The sequence below is a fragment of the Hemitrygon akajei genome, chromosome 4 (assembly GCF_048418815.1).
Source record: "Hemitrygon akajei chromosome 4, sHemAka1.3, whole genome shotgun sequence".
NCBI classification, from domain to species: Eukaryota; Metazoa; Chordata; class Chondrichthyes; order Myliobatiformes; family Dasyatidae; genus Hemitrygon; species Hemitrygon akajei.
The window spans coordinates 143526913-143554623 of record NC_133127.1 but is presented as its reverse complement, the minus strand read 5'-3'; the positions used below and the strand labels follow the sequence as shown (position 1 = coordinate 143554623).

The 27711-nt window shown below is 39.8% G+C and overlaps 1 protein-coding gene across 3 annotated transcripts in view; it reads left to right on the top strand.

Moving 5' to 3' along the window:
* Positions 1 to 26765, top strand: part of rev1 (REV1 DNA directed polymerase) — a 108644-nt gene extending 81879 nt beyond the window's left edge. For 2 of the 3 annotated variants that reach the window (XM_073043480.1, XM_073043479.1), the window contains exons 18-23: positions 2704 to 2937; positions 3057 to 3138; positions 4957 to 5144; positions 5658 to 5814; positions 22233 to 22335; positions 26323 to 26765. In XM_073043480.1, coding sequence (XP_072899581.1) covers positions 2704 to 2937; positions 3057 to 3138; positions 4957 to 5144; positions 5658 to 5814; positions 22233 to 22335; positions 26323 to 26434 — 876 coding nt within the window. In that variant the 3' untranslated portion in view covers positions 26435 to 26765. Of the gene's footprint in view, positions 1 to 2703; positions 2938 to 3056; positions 3139 to 4956; positions 5145 to 5657; positions 5815 to 22232; positions 22336 to 24413; positions 24554 to 26322 lie in introns of all 3 variants that reach the window. The other variant, XR_012098704.1, reaches the window with a different exon arrangement.
* Positions 26766 to 27711: the final 946 nt, after the last annotated feature.

Genomic DNA, 27711 nt, shown 5'->3' with positions numbered 1-27711 from the left:
CAATTCCACAGGTAGATTCTTCAATGCACAGATACAATATTTATTAAAATGTTTAGAAAGGTCACATTTTTGGTTCTCCCAACTTTTTGAAGTTTGAGAAGAGTTAATGAACCTTATTGATAATTTATTGGTTAGAACACTTAATACCTTTTCAGAGACTGGAATTGACCACATTTTTTCTGTCAGTTTCAGTACTTTTAATTTAACACATGAACCTGAAAGTACATGATTTATTGTGAAGTGATGAAGTGTAGACGGTAATAAAGATATCCATTCAGGAAAGAAGATTCAAGCAGTAGATTTTTTTTATATACTGGTTTCATCTTTTGTTCCTTGAGACTTTATTGTAATTCTAATTTTTGGTGCCTACTGAAAAATGGATTGAAGCCAAGTTCCAACTCATTTTTTTTAGTGTTTGTCAAAAACACTATTTCCTTTTTCTAAATTTCACTATCTTTTTTTTCTCTTTCTTGTCTGAAACAGACTCGTTTCCATTAAGGCCTCCTCTAGTACTTTGCCCAAGTGACCACTGCTCATCTGTGAACCTTGAAAGAAAGCACAACAAAATATTAAACTTTTTTCTCCCTTCTATATTAACAAATTTCACGATGGTGATAATAAACCTGATTCTGATTCTGATCTATTTCCATATCTGACACCCTTTTCACACACTTTCGACATGGGTTACCGACAGTTATGCGAGGGTGGAACCTTACCTGACATTACTGAGGCAAAATATACCAGCCTACCTTGAAGCCAGATTAGTGAATCGCTCAGAAAGTTGATATGGTCATTCATTTTCTTGTACCTACGGAATTACCTTTCCAGTATTCTGTATGCATCTGTATACCTTTTACATTGGAAGTCAGATGGAATTTCAACTATATATGCACATACGTAATATCTAAATATTGTATTTTGAAGTATCGTAAATTATTAATACAGGTTTCCCCCACTATTCGAAGGTAGAGCGTATGAAATGGTTTGTAAGCCGGAATGTTGTAAAGTGAAGAAGCAATTACCATTTATTTATATGGGAATAACTTGTAAGTGTTCGCAGACCCCAAAAATAACCTACCAAATCATGCCAAATAACACATAAAACCTAAAATAACAGTAACATATAGTAAAAGCAGGAATGACCTGATAAATACACAGCCTATATAAAGTAGAAATACGTTTCTGCAATTATTGCAGCACTGTTCACCGTAGCGAAAATCTCACACAAGCGCTCTCGGCAGAAAGACTCAGCACAAGTGCTCACGGCAACACTTGCGGCAAAAACACTCTGCGCAAGTGCTCTTGGCAAAAGCACACGGCGCAAGTGCTCTTGGCAGAAGCACTCTTTCCAGTAACCTTTAAGCTATGAAGCTGCCAAATCATACCAAATAACACATAAAAATACACAGCCTATATAAAGTAGAAATAATGTATGTCCAGTGTAGTTTCACTTACCGGAATTGGGAAGACATGAGCACACTGATGATGGTGTGTTGGGCTGAGTCGTCGGAGGTTGGGGTGGTGGGACACTGAGGTGTCATCTCATCGTCGTGTGTTTCCATCAGGGCAGGCAGGTCACCACCTTCTATGTCTGCCTGTCTCAATGTCGAAGGTTGAGTTTCGTTATCTGCTGTGGCTGATGTGGAAGGCTTGGAAAACGACAGTATGCTTGACTGCTTAGCCTCGCTCATTTTTCTATCGTACAGTTCTTTGTAAGCACTCAAATCATCCTGCAAATATGCCCTAAGCCTACGTACCCTTTCAAAGTTAAAGTCATACTTTTCTGCAATCATTGCAGCATTGTCAATCGCAGTGAAAATCTCACGCAATTGCTTCACGTTCAGTTCCTGGATGACTTCACTTTCGGGCCGTTCGCTACTGCGTTTGGTGTCAATTGTTATCCTTCCCTCTTCATCAGCTCTTCATCTGTCAGTTCTTGGTCATGGGATGCCAAAACCTCTTCCAACATCATCTTCACCAACTTCCACAAACCCTTAGCCAAACTCACTATATCCTTACTTCGTTCACCACGATCGAAAAGCTTTATTATGTCTAGTTTTGCGCTAAGTGTAACACCCTTACACGCTCTTTTAGGCTTTTCCGATACCTTAGAACACATCTTGCTAATGGATGCACAAAATAAATCGACATAAAGCACAGATGCTCACAGGCACGTTTTAAGCAATGCCAGCTAGAATGCAGTTCTGGGGGAGGAGCTTGGCTGCTCAGGGCGCGCGCTGCCTTTTTTCATAACAGCGAAAACAGGTAACTAATGTAAGTCTTTCGTAACAGCGAGGTGTCGTAAAGCGAACGTTCGAAAAACAGGGGACACCTGTATAGTTTTTTAATATTTGGACATGAAATGGTGTAGTCAGTATCAATGTAATGACAATTTTAAAAGAAAAATGCATATTTTTCTGTCTGAGTACTTGCACAGTACAAGCCCTTCAGTACATAATGTTGTGCTGACCCTTTAACCTATTCCAAGATGAATCTAACTCATCCCTCCCACATAGCCCTCCATTTTTCTTTCGCAAACTCATTTATGTCTGGTTTATCATTGCTTTTAGATTTTATCCATGTACACTGGTATCACAGCTACTAGGTAGTTGATGTACCAATAATGTGAAAACTAAGCCTTTTAGAGAATGAGCTCGTACAAGCATTTTTAAGAGAGTAATATGATGTTTTTCCTTTTTTTAGATAGATCCTACCGTTTTGGCAGCACTTCCTCCAGATATAAGAGAGCAGGTGGAGCAGGTGTTCTCTGCCCGACAGCAGCCCGGTTTTACTGACATCCGTGTCAAAGAGTCAGTGAGAGGCATTGCCACTGGACATGTGCCTGCATCAATGGGGACACTGATTCTTGAGTTACCAGGAGCTCAAGAAACAAGCAATGCTGCTGGAATGATAGTAGCCCTCCCAGCTTTTTCACAGGTAAAATGCTTGTTGTTACTGTACTTCATTTCTGTGTAAATCTTAAGAAAAATTTGCACAAAATGACCAAATCATCTTCTTGTAAATAGGAATTAGTATTCAGGATATTTTGTTTTTAGGTTGATCCTGAGGTTTTCGCTGCTCTTCCCCTTGATGTACAAGAAGAACTAAAAACTGCTTATGATCAAAAGCATCGACAAGGTGAGAATACTATTAAAACCAGATTCTTCTATAATATCAAATCTAATACAATCTCTTAATATTCAGATTTCTTTTTTTTCAATGCTGTCAGGCTAAGATGTGATTTTATGTAAACGTTAATTTGAGGCATCATGGTAGCAGAGTGGTTAGCACAACGCTTTACAGCTCAGGGCATCAGAGTTAAATTCCATCATCATCTGTAAGGAGAGTTTATGTACTCTTTATGGAATGCGTTTTTTTCTCCCGAGTGCTCTGGTTTCCTCCCACAGTCTTCCAGTTAGTAGGTTAATTGGTCATTATAATTTGTCCCATGTGATTAGGTTAGGGTTAAATCAGGAATTGCTGGGCGGTGTAGCGCAAAAGGCCAGAAGGACCTTTCTCGCACTGTCTGTAAATAAATAAGTACATAGATAGATAACATTTTTACCTTCATTGAATAGAATCTATAAATGGGTAAACACAAAGGAGAAATCAATGACATTTCAAATGAAGTAAGGTGTAAGGTGATTATAAAGTGACATTTGTCATTTCTGTTACCAAACATAAATATATGTGTACATTCATTCATATGAATGGAAATGTCAGGGGTAAGTTTTTTACTTAGAGAGTGGTGAGTGCGTGGAATGGACTGCCAGCAACGGTTGTGGAGGTGGATACGATAGGGTCTTTTAAGAGGCTTTTAGATAGGTACATGGAGCTTAGAAAAATAGAGGGCTATGGGTAAGCCTAGTAATTTCTAAGGTAGGGACATGTTCGGCACAACTTAGTGGGCCGAAGGGCCTGTATTGTGCTGTAGGTTTTCTATGTTCTATATAATCTAATTTAATAAAGTTTATGTGGTCTGTGAATGTACATACAGAAACTTGAAATATTATTGGCTATGTAAGGGAACATGTGATGGGTAGATTACCACTTCCCACTTTGGCTTGCTGTTGACCCAGGTCCAAGTCAAAGGAGCATGTATTCAAAAAGATATGACCACATTTGTATTAATTTTATTTTTCAAACTTTACAATCTACTATTCACAGATAATCTAACTACCAATCATTCGCAGGAGAAAGAACCAAATCAATATAATTTACAGATAGGAACAACTTGTCAGTATTTATGAAAACTACTCTATTACTCTTCTGGATCTTTAAACAACTACCTAACAATCGAAGAAAATGTGCCAGGAATGCATTAACCTAAATATCCATGTGTATTGCTGGTATTTTGTTTAGTTGGGATCTAACAATGATAGAGATAGCTTCTGAAGTTTCCCTCCTTTTATCTTTTTTTAACTAGTTTTCATTTGAGTGACATTTCAAAGTATAAGCAGCTTACTACACGTATTTATGGTATTTACACGTGGGGCCATCCTTCTTCTATTTAGGTTTCCTGATCCAAGTTATGAAGCTGCAAAGAGATTCACAGGTGCCTCTGGGGCACGTTGGGAGGGAGATTTTTTTCCTTTGGGTCATTTTCTTGGTATACAGTTCCAGATAGCAGTCACAATCCATTGCTTTACTCAAGGGACATCCTTGTATATGAGAGCCTACACAGAGAATGCAATTTGGTTATTCGATCCACCTTTCATTTAATTTCATAACTGAAGGATGTGGTAGATGATGGTCTAGAAAGTGACAAGGAAACAAAATAATTATTCATTATCGTGATTTGCTTAGATAGTAGGGCATGTTAGGCAGTAGGAAGAAATTGAATGGAACTTGAAGCTTTAGGTGTGACTTGAGTGGTAATTAAAGATATAAAAGTGTATATAGTCTTATGGGGTAATCTTTAAAGAAATTTTGAAATATAATTTTTTACTGTTTTAGGCCTGAAAAGTCAGTTACTACAGTTGAAGAATCCTCTTGCTGAAAAATCAAAGAAACGGTTTAAAAAGAAGAATCATACCAGTCCTATTAAAGCTCTTAGTCCTCTTAAAAATAAGTTAATGGTCAGTCCACTTAAAGTACTGCCTGACTTGATTCGACATGAACACCAAGGCAAAGAAAAAAATCAGGTAATACTGTGCTGTACACTAACTCTGGTTCAGTAGTAAATTATGTTTCATTTTGAACTTGCTGAATATTTTATTTGAACATACAGAAATAATTTGCACATAAAACTGCTAAAATCTGTTCTATTCCTTTATTTTCATGATATTCTGACTATGGCAGTGTTAGTATGTTTTGTCTATATTTTCAAGAAGTATTCATGTATCCTGTCTGGCCCCAGAAATTTATCTACACTAATGCTTTTCAAAATTTCCAGTATATCCTCTTTCTTAACCAACATGTTCCAGCACATTTAGGCTGTTCAATTCGACCTTACAGTCATCAAAGTCCGTCTTTCAGGCGAATGCTGAAAGAAAGTACTCATTAAGAACCTCTCCTCTGACTCAAGTACATTTCATCTTTTATCCCAGATTGGTCCTACCCTCGCTCTAGTCATCTTGTTCTTCAGCCAACATTCTGTCTTAAAATGTATCAATTGCTTAATTTAATCAAACTGACAAGTTTTTATTTGCTTACAGAGTGATCCTGTTGCTTCCACATCTGATCATCAGGCTATCGCATCCCCACAGCATGATATCTGTGCTGACTCAGTGTACCTGAGAGCTAACCTTGCCGGAGCCTATGAACTAAAAGATGTAAAATCACTTCTAAAAGAATGGGTTACAACAATTGGAGGTATGTCTAAATAATAGTAGCACCTTGACATAATCCTTTGATTGTTTTGACATCATAACTTGATTCATGAGATGTAAATTGTTACTGAATAAATTGAATTGCCTTTGACGTGACTTGAGAGGAGTGGGATGAGGCCAATCAGTCCTTCCAGTCTGCTTCACCGTTTAAAAATATCAGGGCTGATCTAATTGCAACTTTCGTTCTGCAATCCTGACTAGCCATGGTAACATCTGGCTCCTTTGCTTTTTGCAAACCTGTTTAACTTTACCTTGAAAGTACTCAAAAGTTCTGCTACCACAGCCTTTGAGGAAGAGAATCCCAAGGTTTCTCAATTCTCCGAGGGAAAAAGTCTACCTTTTCATCACTACTGAAGTCCCAGTGATGCCAGATTATCAGAGTTGTACTCCACCCCAACATTCAAAGTTCACTTCAAAGTTTGATGTTTTGCATATTCAGAGATGCTCTTCTGCACACTGCTCTCATAACAGATGTTTATGTGAGTTACTGTCGCCTTCCTGTCAGTTTGAACCTACCTGGTCATTCTCCTCTGACCTCTCTCCCTAACAGGGTGTTTTCACTCACAGAACTACCACTCACTGGATATTTTTTGGGTTTTATTTTTGCACCATTCTCTGTAAACTCCAGAGACTTGTGCGTGAAAATCCCAGATTAGCCATTTCTGAGAGACTTAAACACCTCATCTGGCACCAGCAATCATTCCACGACAATCAGTTAAATTATATTTCTTCCCCATTCTGATGTTTGATGTGAACAACAACAAAATTACATGCTTTTATGCATCGAATTGCTGCCACATGGTTGGCTGATTAGATATTTGGATTAACAAGCAGGTACACGTGTACTGAATAAAGTGGCTATGATGTATACCGTGGAGGGCATTCTAACTGGTTGCATCACCATCTGGTATGGTGGAGCAACTGCACAGGATCAGAAAAGGCTGCATTAAGTTACAAGCTTAGCCAGCTCCATCATGGGCATTAGCCTCCCCAGCATCCAGGACATCTTCAAAAGGCGGTGTCTGTAATTAAGGACCCCTGTCACCCAAGAAATGTCCCCTTCTCATTGCTACCATCAAGAAGGAGGTACAGGAGCCTGAAGACACACTTAACACTGTAGCTACAGCTTTGTCCCCTCTGTCATCAGAATTCTGAAAGGACAATGAACCCATATACACTACCTCAGTGGGTTTTTTTGCTCTCATTTTACACAACTTATTTAATGTTTAAATTCTTTTATTGTAAATTGTATTTTTATTACAATGCGCTGCTGCCGCAAAACAGATTACGTGACATGTGCCAGTGATATTAAACCTGATTATAATTCTGAAGGAAGTATATGACCAAGGAGTTAATATATATAACTAATGATGGAGGAGACCTGTCAAGAATATAAGAAGTGTAGGGAGATGCTTAAAAAGGAAATTAGGAATGGAAGGAAGGCTCACAAGAAATCCCTTGTAGATGGGATTAAAGTGAAGCCAGAGGCATTATATAAGCTTATTAAATGCATATGAAAAGAAAAGTAGGGCCCATTAGGACAAGGGGTGGGGGGTGATCTGTGCTAGAGCTAGAAGGTATGCATAAGGTTCTAAATTAATACTTTATACTGGTGTTCACAAAGGAAACAGATTTTGTATCTGAACGATTCAGTGAAGGGGAGTCAGTGAAAGTCAAAAGCAGATCTCCATAAATAAAAGGGAGGTTTTTTAATGCCTTGGCAGGCCTAAAGATGAGTAAGTCCCCAGGAATGATGGGATTTAGCCCAGGCTGCTGCAGGATGCAAGGGAATAGTTTGCTGGAGCTCTGGCTAAGATTTTAAAATGTTTACTGGTTGAAAATAGTGTAGAACAGACACGATCCCTCTTTTCAAGAAAGACAGCAGGGAAAAGCCAAGTAACTCTTGAACTGTGAGCCTAATGTCAGTGGTAAGGAAAATATAGAACACAATAGAGCATTAATGATTATCTGGAAAAGCAGGGACTAATTACAGGCAGTCCAACAAAGTTTTGTCAAAGGCAGATTCTGTTTGACCAATTTGATTGAACTGAATTCTTTGAAGATGTTACAGAATTTATTGATGAGGGCAAGAAAGTACGTGTGGTTTACATGGAATTTAGTTAAGCCTTTGAATCGGGTTCTCATTTCGGGACCTTGTCAAAGATGTAGATTACAGGGCAAGTTGGTAAACTGAATCGAAATTGGTTTGGTAATGGGAGACAGAGGATGGTGATAGAGGGTATCTTTTATGATTGGATGCCATAAGACTAGTGGTATCACACAAAGATCAATGCTGGGAACTTGGTTGATTGTAATATGCTGAATGGGTGTTTGAATAACAGCTAGCCAGAGATCGGGAGTATGAGGAGGACTAACCCACTCAGGTCAGCAAGTATGCATTAAAAAGTAGCGCTTAACAGGAGTTTCAATGATTGAACAGTGACCGATCAGAGATTGGAATTCATTAGCAAGTGCAAGTTAAAATACGTGGCAAGCGAAGCAGCCTTTGTCAGAGTGGACACGAGGAAATCTGCAGATGCTAGAGATTCAAACAACACACACAAAATGCTGGTGGAACACAGCAGGCCAGGCAGCATCTATAAGGAGAAGCGCTGTTGACGTTTCAGGCTGAGACCCTTCGTCAGGACTAACTGAAAGGAAAGATAGTAAGAGATTTGAAAGTAGTGGGGGGTGGGAGAAATGCGAAATGATAGGAGAAGACTGGAGGGGGTGGGATGAAGCTAAGAGCTGGAAAGGTGATTGGCGAAAGTGATACAGAGCTGGAGAAGGGAAAGGATCATGGGACGGGAGGCCTCGGGAGAAAGAAAGTGGGGTGGGGGGAAGCACCAGAGGGAGATGGAGAACAGGCAAACAACTAAATATGTCAGGGATGGGGTAAGAAGGGGAGGAAGGGCATTAACGGAAGTTATAGAAGTCGGTGTTCATGCCATCAGGTTAGAGGCTACCCAGCTGGTATATAAGGCATTGCCAGGAAATAAGGTAAAATCTGAAGGCCCCCCTCCCCCTCACCTACACCAGCTCCTTAGTCACATGTTAAACTGTATGATCTTCCCATTTCTGGTCTCACTAGCATGTGACATGGTAGCAGTCCTGAGATCTCCCAGTGGCCACACATTTTAATTCCATGTCCCATTCCCATTCTGATATGTCTATCCATGGCCTCCTCTACTGTCAAAATGAATCCAAACTCAGGTTGGAGGAACAACACCTTATATACCGGCTGGGTAGCCTCCAACCTGATGGCATGAACATTGACTTCTCTAACTTCCGTTAATGCCCCTCTTCCCTTCTTACCCCATCCCTGACATATTAAGTTGTTTGTTTTTTTTTCTCTCTCTGCCTGTTCTCCATCTCCCTCTGGTGTACCCCCCTCCCCCTTTCTTTCTCCCAAGGCCTACCGTCCCATGATCCTTTCCCTTCTTCAGCTCTGTGTAACTTTCGGCAATCACCTTTCGAGCTCTTAGCTTCATCCCACCCCCTCCGGTCTTCTCCTATCATTTCGCATTCCCCCTCCCCCCCACTACTTTCAAATCTCTTACTATCTTTCCTTTCGGTTAGTCCTGACGAAGGGTCTCGGCCCGAAACGTCGACAGTGCTTCTCCCTATAGATGCTGCCTGGCCTGCTGTGTTCCACCAACATTTTGTGTGTGTTGTTTGTCAGAGTGGACAGTGTTAGAGTGGGGATTTTGAGGCCGCAGCATTTAGAGGCTTCAGTGAGAGAAGGGGAAAGCTCTAGGTAGATTTTTTTTTCCAATTTATTTATTGTTTCTTTCTTTCTTCATAATTGAACAGTTAGAGCAGCAGGATAGTTGAATCTTTCTCTTTTGGGATGTGGCAAGGCAGGGTGACCTCCAGTGTCCCTGATGACTTCACCTACAAGAAGTGCATCTGCGTTAAAGAGTTGGGGCTAGAACTGGATGAACTCCCGATCATTCATGAGGCTGAGGGGGTGTAAGATAGGACATATAGAGAGGTAGTTACATCTGAGGTGCAGGAAACTGGGTGACAATTAAGAGGGTGAAAGGGGTTAAACAGCCTGTGCAGAGAACCCCCATGGGCTAAACAACCCCTAAACAACAAGTACACCACATTGGACCTAGTGGAAGAAAGTCAGTCAGGTGTCTGGCATAGAATCTGGCTCGGTAGCTCAGAGGGGAAGGGAGGAGAAGAGCTGCACTGTGCTGTTAGGGGAATTTGTTAGGGGAACAGAAAGGAGGTTCCGTGGTTGAGAGCGAGATTCCCAGATGGTATATTGCCTCCTGGCTGCCAGGGTCCGGGATATCTCAAATCAAGTCCTTAGCATTCTTAAGTGGGAGGGTGAGCAGCTCTTACTTATGCTCATACTCCATATAGGTACCAGTGACATAGGTAGGAAGAGGGACGAGGTTCTGCAGAGTGAGTGCAGGGAATTAGGTGCTAAGTTAAAAGACAGGTCCTCCATCCAGGCTTGTGATCTCAGGACTGCTACCCATGTCACATGCTAGTGAGACCAGAAATGGGAAGATAATACAGTTTAAGAACATAAGAACATACGAGATAGGAGCAGGAGTAGGCCAATCGGCCCCTCAAGCCTGCTCCGCCATTCAACAAGATCATGGCTGATCCAATCTTAACTCTAGTTTTCACTGAATCCCACAAGGCAACAGTGCCAACCAACAGGGCACCATGCCGCCCATTTTATTTTATTATTCATCCCGCCCAAACCCATGTGATCACCCGGGGAAAAAAAACCGAGTTGCCAATTGAGGAGAAAAAATCTGGAAAATTCCTCTCCGACCCATCCAGGCTATCGAAAACTGGTCCAGGAGATCACATGGCTTATCTAAACCTAGCCTCATGTCCACTTACCTGCTCGCTCACCGTATCCCCTAATGCCATTTTTATCCAGAAAAATGTCTATCTCCGTTTTGAATTTATTGAGTGTAGTAGCTTCCACAGCTCTCTGGGGCAGTAAATTCCACAGCCCCACTACCCTCTGAGTGAAGAAATTTCTCTGCATCTCAGTCCTGGAACGGCATCCCCTTATTTTAAGATTATGCCCCCTAGTCCTAGTTTCACCCATCATTGGGAACATTCTCCCCGCATCCACCCGATCAAGCCCCTTCTCAATCTTATATGTTTCATTAAGATCGCCTCTCATTCTTCGGAACTCCAATGAGTAGAGTCCCAATCTACTCAACCTCTCATCATACATCAACCCACCCATCCCTGGAATTAACCTAGTGAACCTTCTCTGCACTGCCTCGAGAGCCAGTGTGTCCTTTCTTAAATATGGACACCAGAACTGCACGCAGTACTCCAGGTGTGGTCTCACCAATACCCAGTACAACTGCAGTAAGACCTCCCTGTTCTTATACTCCATCCCCCTAGCAATAAAAGCCAGCATTCCATTGGCCTTCTTGACCTCCTGCTGCACTTGCATACTAACTTTTTGTGTTTTCTGCACCAGGACCCCCAGATCCATTTGCACAGAAGCACTTTCTAGTTTCTCTCCATTTAGATAATAACTTGCTCTATTATTTTTCCTGCCAAAGTGCAAGACCTCACACTTGTCAGTATTATATTTCATCTGCCAAATGTCTGCCCAATCACTCAGCCTATCTATGTCCCCCTGCAGGGTTTCAATGTCCTCCGCACTCATTACACTCCCTCCCATCTTTGTGTCATCAGCAAACTTCGATACGATGCACTTAGTCCCTTTCTCCAAATCATTAATATAGATTGTAAAGAGTTGGGGTCCCAACACCGACCCCTGCGGAACACCACTAGTCACCAACTGCCAGTCTGAGAATAAACCATTTATTCCAACTCTCTGTTTTCTGTTAGAAAGCCAATCCTCCACCCATGCCAGAATATTATCTCCAATCCCATGATTTTTTACTTTAAGTAATAATCTTTGGTGTGGCACCTTGTCAAATGCCTTTTGGAAGTCCAAATACACCACATCCACTGGTTCCCCTTTATCTACCCTATATGTTATGTCCTCAAAGAACTCCAACAAATTTGTCAAACATGACTTCCCTTTTGTAAAGCCATGCTGACTTTGTCCTATTAAGCTATGTTTATCCAAATGCCCTGTAACTGTTTCCTTAATTATCGATTCCAACATTTTGCCAACCACAGATGTTAGGCTAACTGGCCTATAATTCCCAGCCTTCTGTCTGTTGTCCTTTTTAAATAAAGGAGTTACATTAGCATTTTTCCAATCTGCCGGGACCTTTGCCGAGTCCAGCGAGTTTTGAAAAATTATCACTAATGTATCCACAATCCCGACCGCCACTTCCCTTAAGACCCTAGGATGCAAGCCATCCGGTCCAGGGGATTTATCCACCTTCAGTCCCATTAATTTATCGTACCATTTCCTTGGTGATTTGAATCGTAGTTGGCTTCTCTCCCCCTAGAGCCCCCTGTTTATCCAGTGTTGGGATATTTTGAGTGTCCTCTACTGTAAAAACTGATACAAAATATTTGTTCAGCATTTCCGCCATCTCCATGTCCCCTACCATTAATTTCCTGGTCTTATCTTTTAGGGGACCAACATTTACTTTAGCCACCCTTTTTCTTTTTATGTAACTATAAAAACTCTTACTATCTGCTTTTATGTTATTCGCCAATTTACTTTCATAATCTATCTTCCCCTTCTTAATCAATCTTCTTGTTATTTGCTGCTGATCTTTAAAAGCTTCTCGATCTTCAATCTTCCCACTAGATTTAGCTATCTTATACAACTTCCTTTTTAGTCGTATACTTTGCTTTATTTCTTTACTTAGCCACGGATAACTATTTTTTCTTTTACACCCTTTTTTCTTCAGTGGAATATATTTTTCTTGATAGTTGTAAAATAACTCCTTAAATATACACCACTGATCAAGTACCGATCTACCCTTTAATCTATTTTCCCAATCCATCTTAAGCAATTCCGCTCTCATACCATCATAGTCTCCTTTATTTAAGCTCAGTACGCTTGTTTGAGATCCAACCCTCTCATCCTCTAATTGAATATGGAATTCGACCATGTTATGGTCACTCATTCCAAGGGGATCCTTTACTAGGACATTTTTTATTAGTCCTGTCTCATTACACAGGACCAGATCTAAGACTGCTTGCCCCCTTGTCGGCTCAGTAACGTATTGTTCAAGGAACCCATCCCGAATACACTCAATAAACTCTTCTTCAAGGCTGCTGTGTCCGACTTGATTAGTCCAGTCAATATGAAAGTTAAAATCCCCCATAATTATAGCTGTTCCCTTATTACAAGCCCCAACTATTTCCTGATTTATGCTCCGACCAACTGAGTTACAGCTGTTTGGAGGCCTATAGACTACTCCCACCACTGCTTTTTTCCCTTTACTATTTCTTATTTCTACCCAAATTGTTTCGTTATCCTGATCCTTTGAGCCAATATCATTTCGCTTTATTGCAGTGATTTCTTGCTTTATTAACTTAGCCACCCCACCTCCTTTTCCTTCTTGCCTGTCTCTCCTAATTGGCGAATACCCTTGTATGTTTAATTCCCAGTCCTGGTCACCCTGCAGCCATGTTTCCGTAATTGCCACAATATCATAACCATACGTAATTATTTGTACCGTCAACTCATCAATTTTATTCCTAATACTACGTGCATTCAAATAAAGGACTTTCAAATATGTTTGACACTTATTTCCTACCTTTTCCTTTTGTACAACTTTACGCTTATCTCCGTACATTATTTCCCCTCCTGACACACTCTGTCTTGTTATTCCTCCACTTTTACCTACATCCATTACCTTCTCCATTGTCTTTTTAATTATTTGCTCTCTAGAATCCTCCCCCCCCCCCCCACTAGTTAGTTTAAAGACCTCTCTGCAGCCCTAGTTATATGATTCGCCAGGACACTAACCCCAGCCCGGTTCAGGTGAAGCCCGTCCCTCCGGAACAGTTCTCTTCTGTCCCAGTACTGGTGCCAGTGTCCCAAGAAGCAAAACCCACTTCTCCCACACCAGACTTTGAGCCACGCGTTTAACTCCCTAATTTTATTTAACCTAGCCAAATTTGCTCGTGGCTCAGGTAATAATCCAGAGATTATTACCCTTGAGTAATAACACATGACTAAGGAGCTGGTGTAGGTGAGGGGGAGGGGGGCCTTCAGATTTTTTGATCATTGGGCTCTGTTCCAGGGATGGTGGGACCTGTATAGAAGAGACAGTTTGTACCCACTTTGGAGGGTGAGTATTATTCTAGCAGGGATGCTTACTAGTACTGCATGGTTGGGGAGGAGTTTAAACTAGAGTTACAGGGGGTAGGAACCTGAGTGCCAGAACAGATAATGAAGTGGTTGTAGAAACAGATGTTAAGACCTCATACAAAGTTGGGAATCAAAAGGTTGTGTATGTTTCAAGAAGTAGGAAAGACAGATGAGCTTAGGGCATGGATGAACACATGGAATTATGATATTGTAGCTATTAGTGAGACGGTTTCTGGAGGGGCAGGACTGGCAGCTCAATATTCAGGGCAACACACACATCTCCTATTCTGGGGTTCCGTTGTTTTAGACATGATAGAGCAGGAGGGATTAAAGGGGACAGTGGCATTACTAGTCAAGGAAAATGTCACAGCAGTGCTCAGTCAGGTCAGACTGCAGAACTTGTTTAGTGATGCTTCTTGGTTAGAACTAAGGAATAGGAAAAGTATGACCACGTTACAGGGGAATGTTACAGACCACCTAAATCCATGGGATTTAGAGAAATTTGTAGAGACATCACAGACTGTTTAAAGATTCAAAGTACATTTATTATTGAAGTATGTATGCAGTATACAGCCCTGAGATTCATAAAACAAAAAAAAACATGGAACCCATTCAAAGATAAACATCAACCCCCCACGCAAAAAAAACAAATCGCGCAAATGGCAATCAAAAACAAACAAGCGAAGAACGCAGAATAAAAAACACAATATCAAAAGAGTCCAGGCATATTCAGTTCAGCTCAGTGTTCATTATCTGCAGTCTGCCCTGATTCAGAATCGCACAAAATAGCAACAAATTAAAGGAGCAACCAGAAACACGTTGTAATGTGAGCTACAGAGTCAGAACCATAAATCACGTCATTTAAACCTTACCTAAATCCCAAAGCTCCGGCAGTGCTCTGGCAACATTGAGAGAAAGATCATCTGAATGCAGGGGCCTTCCTCTGGGAACAACAAGCAAGAGGGGGAGAGACAGTCACATACAAACACCTTCCTTCAGCAGCAGCGAGCAAGAGGCTGGTAGACAGTGCTGGACACCCCCTCACCTTGATGATTTCAATCTTTATTGGTGCTTTGATCAGCAAGAAATGGAATCGATCATGGCCTCACACCCCGTCTCCAGGCTTCTTAGCCTCGAGGCTGCATGCCTCACAGAACACACCCTCAGAGACAGCAAAGCACTGGATCGCTTAATCGGCCCAAGAACACACCACCAAAATGTAGATCACAGGCTCCAACAGTAGCAGAACCACATTAGAAAGAAAAGAAGTGAACCATCTGGAGGACATTGCCCTTGGTCATGTTGTTTGCTGGCACCATCTGTCCACCTTTCAGCTCCTGCACAACCCCTCACTGACTGTAACCCATCTGGGAGAAATACAAGATTGTGATAGCAGGTATTTTTAACTTCCTACCTATTGACTGGGTCTCCCATACTGCAAAAGGACTAGATGGGGTAGGTTTGTCAAATGAGTTCAGAAACATTCCCTTAATCGGTACATGGACATCCCAACAAGAGAGTGTACAATATTTGATTTCTTGTTAGAGATTGAGACAGGGTGGGTGACAGAAGTTTGTATAGGGAAACACATTGCATCTACTGATCATAATGCCAATAGTTTCAAGATAATTATGGAAAAGAATCTGTCTGGTTCTTAGAGCAAACACGAAATCTGCAGATGCTGGAAATTCAAACAACAACACACACAAAATGCTGGTAGAACACAGCAGGCTAGGCAGCATCTATAGGGAGAAGCGATGTCGACGTTTCGGGCCGAGACCCTTCGTCAGAACTAACCAAAAGGAAAGATAGTAAGAGGCTGAGATTCTAAATTGGAGGAAGGCCAATTTTGATGTTGTCAGAAGGGATCTGGCAAGTGTGGATTGGGACAGGCTGTTTCCTAGCAAAGGTGTACTTGATAAGTGGGAGGCATTTAAAAGTGAAATTTTGAGAGTACAAAGCTTGTAATAAAGCAGAATCAAAGGCTAGGATTACAGTTTTAGGAAGCCTTAGTTTTTGAGAGATTATGAGGCCGTGGTTAAGAAAAAAAAGGAGGTGCATAGCAGGTAAAGGCAGGTAGGAACAAATGAGGAACTTGAGTATAAGAAATGCAAGAGAACATAAAGAAATTGGGAGGGCTAAAAGACAGTATGAGGTTGCTCTACAGACAAGGTGAGGAGAATCCTAAGGAATTCTACAGTTATGTTAAGAGTAAGAGGATTGCAAGGGACAAAATTGGTCCTCTGGAAGTTCAGAATGGTGATCTACGTATGGAGACAAAAGAGATGAGGGAGATCTTAAATTGATTTTTGGCATCTGTATTTACTCGAGAGACAGACACACAGAATATAGAAGTGAGGCAAAGCAGCAGCAAGGTCATCAACCCCATACAGAGGAGGTGTTTGCTGTCTTGAAGCAAATCAGGGTGGACAAATCCCCAGGATCTGACAAGATGTTCCCTCGGATGCTATGGGAAGTAAGAGCAAAATTACAGGTGTCCTATCAGATATTTAAATCATCCTTAACAACAAGTGAGGTAGTGGAGCATCGGAGGATAGCTAATATTGTTCTTCTGTTTAAGAAAGGCTCCAAGAATAAGCCAGGCAATTATAGTCCATAAGTCTGACATCAGTAGTGGGAAAGTTTACTGGAAGGTATTCAAAGAGACTGGATATATGAGTATTTGGATGGACAGGGATTGATTAGGGTTAGTCAGCATGGCTTTATGTATGGTAGGTTGTGTCTAACCAATCGTAGAGTATTTTTGAGGAGGTAGTGGATGTTGTCTACATGGACTTCAGCAAGGCATTTGACAAGGTCCCACATGGGAGATAGGTCAAGAAGGTTCAGTCACTTGGCATTCAATATGAAGTATTATATTGGATTAGACATTGGCTTTGCAGGAGAAGCTAGAGGCCACTTTGCAGGCCTCTCTGACTGGAGGCCTGTGACAAGTGGAGTGCCACAGTGGTCGGTGCTGGGTCCGTTGTTGTTTGTCATCTATATCAGTGATCTGGATGATAATATGGCAAACTGGATCAGTAAATATGCAGATAATACCAGGACTGGGCATCTAGTGAACAGCGAGGAAGACTAGCAGAGCTTGCAGCGGAATCCGGACCAGCTGGAAAAATGGATTCAAAAATGGCAGATGGAATTTAATGCAGACAATTGGGAGGACCAACCAGGGTAGGTTTTACACATTGAGTGTTAGGACACTGAGGTGTGCGGTAGAACAAAGGGATATGGGAATATAGGTCCATAATTCCTTGAAAGTGGCATCACAGGTAGATAGGGTCGTAAAGACAACTTTTGGCACCTTAGCCTCTATAGGTCAAAGTAATGAATACAGGAGTTAGGGTGTTATGTTGAAGTTGTACAGTGCCTATAAAAAGTAGTCATCCCACCCATGGAAGTTTTCATGTTTTATTGTTTTACAACATTAAATCACAATGGACTTAATTTGGCTTACTTTTAACGCTGATCAACAGAAAAAGACTCATTTGTGTTAAAGTGAAAACAGATCTCTACAAAGTGATCTAAATTAATTACAAATATAAAACACAAAATAATTGATTGCCCAAGTATTCAGCTCTAATATGACACACCAAATCATCACTGATGCAACCAATTGGTTTTAAAGTCACATAATTAGTTAAATGTGCAGTCAAGGTGTTTCAACAATTGTAGTAAAAATAGACCTATATCTGGAAGGTCCAACAACTAGTAAGTCAGTATCCTGTGTAACGTACCCCGTAACTGGGTCACTTACCAGCAAAGATAGAGAGGTCCGTTGAAGTCTGATGGAACTATTTTTAAAAGTTTTTATTTATAAAGGGGCACAAAAATAAGGTTAATACAAACATTCAGATAATATACGTCGTCAATACTCAATCTAAAGTGCGGATATAGTAATAATCATCAATAAGAAGTAGCTCTATCGTTTGTCTAGGGGTAATATATTGTCCTTTGGAAATATGAAAGTCACTCAGTTCCTGCAAGCTTCTGGGTTTTGGGGACCGCTGGGTTTTCACTTGTTGGAGAAAGAGAGATTTGTGAGAAAAGAAACTTGCCCGGGTCTTTTGGTGAGGTCGATCCGTTGAGTCGGGGGAGTTGGTTCCCCGTCGTTAGTTCAAGAAAATCGTTTCTGTGATACCCGCCACCGGCTCCCAGGCAAAGGGAACCGAACGCACGTGGCTTCCTTCAAATGGCTGCCCGCTATTACGGGATCGCTAGCGTCTCTTCTGGTGCGTCTAAAGGGGCTGTTCCCCAGACCTTCTTTTATCCTTACTCACGGGGTCTCAGATGTCAATCAGGTTGGGATGATGCAATCTCTCCCCGTCACCCAGCCCACGTTGCCTTGAGGGCTTGCACGTAGCACAGTCCCCAATCCACAAAGGTGTCTCCAAGAGACAATGGCCGTTATCCGTGGCTTTGTCTTGCTGAGGGGCCAGGACACATTCCAAAACCTTGAGGATTCTCTCTCATTTCCTGGGTCCAAGACCCGAATTAATAGCGATCTTGCGATTCTCAAGAAGGAAGGGGCTGCGATCATAACACCTGGAAAAGGTTATACCTTAAAGACAGAAGAACACGCCAAGCAACTACATGAAAAGGTTATTGAAAAGCATGAGTCAGAAGATGGATACAAGAAAATTTCCAAGTCTCTGAATATCCCTTGGAGTACAGTTAAGTCAATCATCAAGAAATGGAAATAATATGGCACAACTGTAAATCTGCCTAGAACAGGTCATCCTTAAAAACTGAGTGACCATGCAAGAAGGACATACATGGTAAATGGTAGGGCATTGAGGAATGCAGTAGAACAGAGTGATCTAGGAATAATGGTGCATAGTTCCCTGAAGGTGGAATCTCATGTGGATAGGGTGGTGAAGAAAGCTTTTGGTATGCTGGCCTTTATAAATCAGAGCATTGAGTATGGGAGTTGGGATGTAATGTTAAAATTGTACAAGGCATTGGTGAGGTCAAATTTGGAGTATTGTGTACAGTTCTGGTCACCGAATTATAGGAAAGATGTCAACAAAATAGAGAGAGTACAGAGAAGATTTACTAGAATGTTACCTGAGTTTCAGCACCTAAGTTACAGAGAAAGGTTGAACAAGTTAGGTCTTTATTCTTTGGAGCGTAGAAGGTTGAGGGGGGACTTGATAGAGGTATTTAAAATTATGAGGAGGATCGATAGAGTTGACGTGGATAGGCTTTTTCCATTGAGAGTAGGGGAGATCCAAACAAGAGGACATGAGTTGAGAGTTAAGGGGCAAAAGTTTAGAGGTAACACAAGGGGCATCTTCTTTACTCAGAGAATGGTAGCTGTGTGGCACGAGCTTCCAGTAGAAGTGGTAGAGGCAGGTTCGATTTTGTCATTTAAAAAAAAATTGGATAGGTATATGGACAGGGAAGGAATGGAGGGTTATGGGTTGAGTGCAGGTAGGTGGGACTAGGTGAGAGTAAGCGTTCGGCATGGACTAGTAGGGCTGAGATGGCCTGTTTCCATGCTGTAATTGTTATACGGTTATATATGGTTATAAGGGGACTAGTCAGAGAGGCCACCAAGAGACCTATGACAACTCTGGAGGAATTACAATTTTCAGTGGCTGAGATGGAAGAGACTGTGCATACTACAACTGTTGCCAGGATGCTTTACCAGTTGCAGCTTTATGGGCGAGTGGCAAAGGGAAAGCCACTATTGAAAATAACTCACATGAAATCTTGGCTAGAGTTTGCCGGAAGGCATGTTGGAGACTGAAGTCAGCTGGAAGAAAGGTCTATAGTCTGATGAAACCAAAACTAAGCTTTTTGGCCATCAGACTAAATGCTATATTTGGCATAAGCCAAACATCGCATGTCATCAAAAACACATCATCCCTACAGTGAAGTATGGTGGTGGCTACATCATACTTTGGAGATGCTTCACTGCAGCAGGCCCTGGAAGGCTTGTGAAGATAGAGGGTAAAATGAATGCATTAAAATACAGGGAAATCCTAGAGGAAAACCTGATTTAGTCTGCAAGAGAACTGCAACTTGGGAGATTTATTTTCTAGCAAGACAAAGACCCCAAGCATAAAGCCAAAGCTGCACAAGAATGGCTTAAAAACAACAAAGTTAATGTCCTGGAATGGCCAAGTCAGAGTCCAGATCTCAATTCAATTGAGAATATGTGGCTGGACTTGAAAAGGGCTGCTCACTTATGATCCCCAGGCAATCTGACAGAGCTTGAGCAGTTTGTAAAGAATGGGGGAAAATTGCAGTGTCCAGATGTGCAAAACTGATAGAAACCTATTCACACAGATTCAAGGCTGTAATTGCTGCCAAAGGTGTATCTACTAAATACTTACTTAAAGGGGGTGAATACTTAGGCAATCAATTATTTTGTGTTTTATATTTGTAATTAATTTAGATCACTTTGTAGAAATCTGCTTTCACTTTGACACAAATAGTCTTTTTCTGTTGACCAGTGTCAAAAAAAACAAATTAAATCCACTATGATTCAATGTTGTAAAACAATAAAATATGAAACTTCCAAGGGGGAGGGTAAATACTTCTTATAGGCGCTATATAAGACATTAGTGTGGCCTAATTTATGCAACGAATGTAATGGGTTTGTTAAGTAAATCAGAACATCATCAGCAAATCATTACGCGTTAAAAGTAAAAGGTGCAGTGTTTAAGGGGAACATAAAGAGAAATGTCTTTACTCAGAGGGTTGTGAGTATGGCACAAGCTACCAGCGCAAGTGGTGTTTGTGATTACAATTTCAACATGTAAGAGAAGTTTGGATAGGTACATGGATGAAGGGCTATGGTCTGTTTCTATGCTGTAGTTTTCTATGATTGGATGTTGATCTGGGAGGCAAAGTAATTCCATGGATGGCATAAAGACTGGTGGGGTTTTTGATTGTGTGTAAGGTTTTTGATTGTGGCTGCAGAGATACATATATTGATGTGTTGGTGAAATGGGCTGAAAAATGGCCAAGTTTAATCCAGACAGATGTGAGGTGATGCATTTTGGGAGAACAAATAGAAAGGCAGTTAGAAAGTATTGATGAACGGAGGGACATTGGAGGACAAATTCATAGAATCCTGGAAGTGGCAATGTTGGTAGATAATGTGAGGAAGACAGATGGGATGCTAGCCTTCAATGAAATCAGTAGTAGGGAGTTGTATTCCAATTTTATGAAACCTTGCTCAGACCTCAGCTGGGGTACTGCAAACAGTTAAGGTCACCAAGTTTTAGGAAGGATGTAATTGACCTGATGAGCGTTCAGAAGATATTCACCAAGAATGCATGAGGTGGGGTAGTTAATTTATGATGAGTGACTGGAAAAGCTCGATCTTTTCTCTCCATAGCTGAGCTGGTTCTGAGGGAACATGTTTCGAATGTATAAATAGGATAGATTGCAGATAAAATTTCCCATATCAACACTAGATCAATTAAAATAGAGGACATAGGTTTAGGGTAAGAAAGAAGTGAGTTGTAGGGGATATGAGGGTCTCTTCACCCAGAGAGTGTTAAATGCCTGGAGTACTGTTCAAGAGTGTGGGTAGCAATGGGTTATTGACAGCGCTCAAGAAGTGTCTCGAACACTTGAATTGCTTAGGCATAGTGGGCCACAGACCAGGTTCTGGGCAACGGGATTAATAGATGTCATACTCATAGCAGCTCAGTGATACATTTTGGAAGTTTATATGCAGCTCTTATGCTCTTCAGAGCTTAGAGTACAACTTCAGTAGGTCCGATAATGCATGAAATTCCTGGTTTAATAAAACTCAGATGGCCCCATTTCTATTCAATATATAATGCTGAAGTATTCTGTACAACCCAGAATGTGGTTGACTACAGCTTGGCAGTGTCACAGATGAACTGGAATGCTAGGGTTGATTGAAGTTTGTTACATGGCACAGCAGTGAATTATTTAGATGTTAAAATGGGGGAAATGGTGCAGGCATGGTGCAATTGTTAAATTTCTGCTTCAGATCACAGCCACAGTGGTTTCAGAGAATTAGTGAGAGATTTGGACAGGTAATAAGTAATTTAGAGAAAATTATATTGCACAGGGTGCATTGTCCTTGACAAACAAAGTAACGGATTTGAATGTGGATTTCTATTAATGCTTTAATTTTTTTCTTATTTGTATAGAACCGGTGGAAGAGGATATTTTGCAGGTGGTTAAGTATTGTACTGACCTCATTGAAGAAAAAGATCTAGAAAAGTTGGACCTCGTCATTAAGTACATGAAAAGGTAATAAGTACATTAATGTGTCAAGATATATTGTGTTTACTGTAATAGTCACCTCACGTATACTTTGTAGAATTATGTTCTACTTATTGTTGATCTTATTTGTTTGCTGAACTCTGGCTAATTATAAAATAATTTAGAGCTTTGGTTCATGATTTTTTGTATGTTGTCTTAACAGTTTAAATCTTCATTGTTAGTGGGATGTAAGTTTAGATTCTGTAAATCATGATGTCCCCAGGTTGGAGTTGCTTCTGGCTATGCATGATTAAATTTACTCTAATGTAAAATTATTTTTCATAAATTATGAATCTCTTTTGTTCTTGTTCATATCCTCTATGCATCACAGGATTGTACATGAGAAATTTTCAATAATCTGCATTCCTCATGCAGTTCTTTATTCTTTCTTGTCTATGCTGTAGAGATTGCAAGATGAGCAAAGGAGGGCTTTTTCCCCAATTTAGGCAACTCATTGGTTTGTATTTGCTAATAAAAATTAGATGCAGATTCCAGCTTTTGATGTCTTCAAAAAATAGATTGGGGTCAACCTCAGAAGCCATTGTAATGTAAGAAAAAAAGGAAGGGGCATGAATTGGCCATATGGATCTTGAACCTATACTTATTTTTACCATTTTCCCTAAGTAAACATCCTGTGATCTTTGAGTAACAAGTTAGAAACAGATGGGTCTTCTAGGATCTTTGAAAAATGCTTTGCAAGTTATGTAGAAGAGATTAGTTGTATCAATATTGTAAGGTTCATTCTAAATCAATTGATATTTTTATGCTCCTGATCACTGTATCAGTGCCAGGGAAGTGATTGATATTCTAATTGCAGTGATTGATTTCATAACTTACTGTTTTGTTGAGAGGTCAAATATAAATTTGGTCTCAGTGACAAACTAATTTGGAAAAAATGGGAGTTTTCTCTCCCCATTGCCCAAACGTGGGCAGGATACAAATGCAGTTCTGAGATATTAAAATCGATTCCACTACTCAACTGTCTTACACATCACATTTTTAAAGATGTTCTTGACATTTCTGATCTACTAATACCCAACTTGTTGTTCCTTTTGTTACCAAGATATTGGATGTTACTCTTGTTCAAGGCCCTAGATGATGTTCTATACTGTTGTTTGGACTAACACATTAAAATTGTCACCTATCATACACAGCAAGACTGTTTCAAGCTTCTCCTTTAAACTATGCATCATTATGCCATCACTTCAATAATCCCTTTGTGCCAAATCCATCTAAAGTAATGTATGATAAATCTGAATTGTTATATTATTTTCATGATGCTGCATAACTAAGATTTTTGTTAAAATAAATCAACGCTGCCCATTTGCTGAGATTTCCATTTCTAATAACTTCTGTGATTACTGTTGGCAGTCATCAGGGCTGAATAAAATTCAGTCTTTTGATCTGATAAATAACTGATCTTCTTGATCATACCTGATTCACATGAATAGACCTTTCCCTCACAATCAATTCCAATTCTTTACATGTATTTATCTCCTCACCTATGGACTTTTCTGCCTTCAAAACATATAATACTTAACAGTTCTCTTGATAATGTAATTTTTCCCAGTTCAATAATCAGTCATTTGCCTATTCTGCTTGAATACATTTCATGACCATTTTTCCCCGTATCACATCCAGTAGCTTCTTGGTTCAGTACTATTGCTAGACTTCTGTTTTATATACTTTATATTGGTTTTAGTACCATGAACAGACAGCATTACTCTACATACAGTTTTAAATCCATAATAGTTCTATATGTAATTGTGCTTAAGTATTTTTACTGCTGTCTTGCAGCATTTTCAGCAGTTGACTATTCTTGTTCCTTTGCATATCTGATTTCTGCAAATGCTCTTTCCCACTGTTCTTTCATTGCTGTTACATCTGCTAACTCCTTTAAGGAAAAGTAGATCCCCTTGCCACATTTTCTGTGATCTCAGTCACAATGATTATAGTGAAAAAATCCACCCCTTTGTGTTTCCTTATTATGGCCAACATAAACATTTATTATTGCAAGTTCTGTCCAATTTCATGGTGCTGACTGTATTACATTTGTTATTCTCAAGGTAGTGCCTTCAAACTTACTCTTGTCGTACGCCATTAATCTTCAATGGGCTTGCATTTACTGAAAGCTTGTGCCATAGTAATGGTGCATCTACAGCGTACACCATTATTATCATTTTGCAGAAATTCCAGGAACTTGTGCGTAAGTGACTCCTGCCATTATATATGCCACATGATAATTTTGCTGCCACTGTTGTGCTGCCCCAGAGGGATTTTTGCCTAAATAGTTAAACAACAAATTATAGTACTGCCCCTCCCCCAACCAATATTAAAATTAGTGTCAGGTTGCAGTTTGACTTTTGGTCCATAATAGAAAGGCACTGGAGCATAAGAATATTTCTGCTTAGGATTTACTGAGGACTGAAGTTTGTTTTGCCAAGTCAACTAGGTTCTAAATAGTTGCCTTGGAATTCTCCAAATCATTTGATGTACATTTCTAAATAAAGTTACCATTTCCGACCTCCCCATCGAGCAACTTTTAACCTTCAAATTGTTCTAGTGATAGTACATTCCATGACTCCATCATAAATCTGAGTATTTCTATCTTATACACTTTCTCCTTTTGTTCATTCATCCATCCATTTATTAACGATAACCTCCACTCACCTAACCCCATTGTGACAATTCTGCACTTTAATATCTGAAATACTCTTTCAAAGAAAGTGTCTTGACTTGCACAGTATTTTGTCCTTTTGCCAATGCCTAAATCAGATTGAGGCCATCTTTACCCTTTGGAGCAGTGGACTTTTTCTGTTCTTTAGGAATGCTTTTCCTCATCATATAATCAGCAACTGTCACCTTTACCTATGGTAATTCCTTCCTTTTGTTCTTTCCTATCAGTAGTTTTTGCATTTCTCCTACCCTTGACTTCAAATTGAAGCACATTATTTAAACTTAAGGTTCCTTGGTTTTCTTTTTCATACCAAAGGACTCCTGCTCTCCTCCCCCACCCCCTTACTAACCATTCAGTTATAAAGTCTTAAGTCTTTGAATTTTGCTGACATTTCTGGAAAGGCTGCTGAACTTAGCACTTGATGTGCAAGGAAAATCATACATGATTCTTGAGTTTTTCATTCCTTTTGAAGTAACTTTAATTCCGGAGCTCTCATTTTTATTCTTATCGTTTAAAACCTTGCTGGTACTCTAAGGCTTGGAACTTCATGCTTTAAGTATACAACTTATTGCACAGAAAATAAACAATAGTAATACATAACATTTTACCACTGTTAAGAAAATTAACTTAGCTACCCAGTCTGTAAGGTAGGTGTCCACAGTAATCATCGGTGTTACAAGTTTGGCTGATCTTCAAAGCTGTCATGACACCAGTGCAAATATTATCTGCTTTTATTAGTATCTACCATTGAAATATAAAATACCTGTTAGCATTTCATATTTGAATGCCATTAATTAAATGACATCAGTACAAAGCATGGTAACCATTAGTGCATTTCAGAATTGGCAATGGATCATGCTACTTTGGCAATAGAGTTTGATCTTGCATAGTTTCAGTGACTAGCTCTGTCCTTTTGTCTCCAAACAAATTGATAGTACCTGTAATTCTTTTAAGTGGGAAGGTGGGGATATGAATCTATACTAATGTGGTTTTGGCAGAAAGTCTTGAATTGTCATTAAATACCTCTAACGTAACTAGAAATCTGCAGACAAATTAAGAATTAATATTTTGGATGTAGGCTTACAATCAAATCATTGATAATTTTTCTTCAGATCAGAATTTCACTGAAGTTTTAGTTTGTTATAGTTTAGCTTGTTTGTTTTCTCATCTTTTATAATTTGATGCAGTCACTTTTGATGTATTTTTGCTCCAGGCTGCTGCATAAATTGTTATAGTAAGTCACTGTTTACCAGAATCCAAGGAAAATTATACTTTCTATATTTACTGTTTTCTAACAGGCTAATCCAACAATCTGCTGACTCCCTGTGGAACATGGCTTTTGATTTCATTCTTGACAATGTTCAGGTTGTAATGCAACAAATCTATGGAAGCATGTTAAAATTTACATGAAGACACTGCTGGTGATATTTTTAAAAACTGTAAAACACTGGAGCCTGGAGCTCTCATCTTGTGCCATAAAACCTTTGTGAAGCTCTTAAAATTTGCATGGTAGAAACGCATTGTGTTTTTATGAAACATTTCTGATAAACAACATTTTGTAGTTTTTTTCCCCCCTTGGCAAATATTGTGTGCCAAATTCTTGTTGAAGTTGCATGTAAATAACTGTGTTGTATAAAGTATGTATGTAGAATACATTGTGTTCACAGAATTGTTGTTTATAAGTTTGTTTTTTAGTGGTTTACTTCTATTTAATAAAAAAGTTTGTTGTGAATTCATAACATTTTGCCCTACTGTCATATTTTTAAAAAACATCAGAAGACATTGTATATTGGCATTTCAAACAATTTACCAAAACTTAAGTTTTTATGATCAATGAAGTTAGTTACTTTTGTATAATCTTACATTTGATACTGGGGAATACTTGTTTGTTATGAGTACCTATAATTTATTTTTAACCAACTCTAAACAGGTACAAATGAAGCAGAAAACTTTGTAAGCAATTAACAGGTTTGAAAACTACTGCGTGTTTTCAATTTTAGTTTAAAGCACTACTCACCCCCAGAATTGTGTACTGCATGTGAATATTAACCAGTTTGTGAGACAGGCCTGCTTAAATTTACATAGTAAACCACCTTTGCTAGGAATGTTTCAATGAACAGGTGCCTCGTCTGTCATGTCATGCAGCCAGTTTATACCACTTTTCCAGGTTCAAAGCTTGTTCGAGACCAGAGCACAAACCTCAGCTGAAGTCAAATCCTGTCATTCCTCCATAACCTAGCCACTATTTATTAAAGTGACAACATGAAAATTGTTTTTAAAGTAGGTTACCGTGCAGAAATTGGCTGCTGGGCTTCCTATATTCTAACAGCAAGCCTAGGATATTTGTGGCTGTAGAATGCTAGCATCTTTTGCATATTTTTCTGGGTGTCCATTTTCTTCACCTAATTTCAGATAATAAACTTATTTTTGATAGCCTCAGTAAACCACTAGCTTGTCTCCCTCCTTTCCTATCTTTCTCACTGTAATATTGCACCTCACCAACAACCTTCTGTGGGTTAGGTATTCATCTTCAGAACTAATGGGAAACACTTCAAATTAGAGTCATAGTCATACAGCATAGAAACAGGGCCTTCAGCCTAACTGATCCATCCCAATCATCCTTCTGTTGGTCCAATTGTATGCATTCAACATACAACCCTCCAAATGCCTCCTCTTCATGTAGCTAA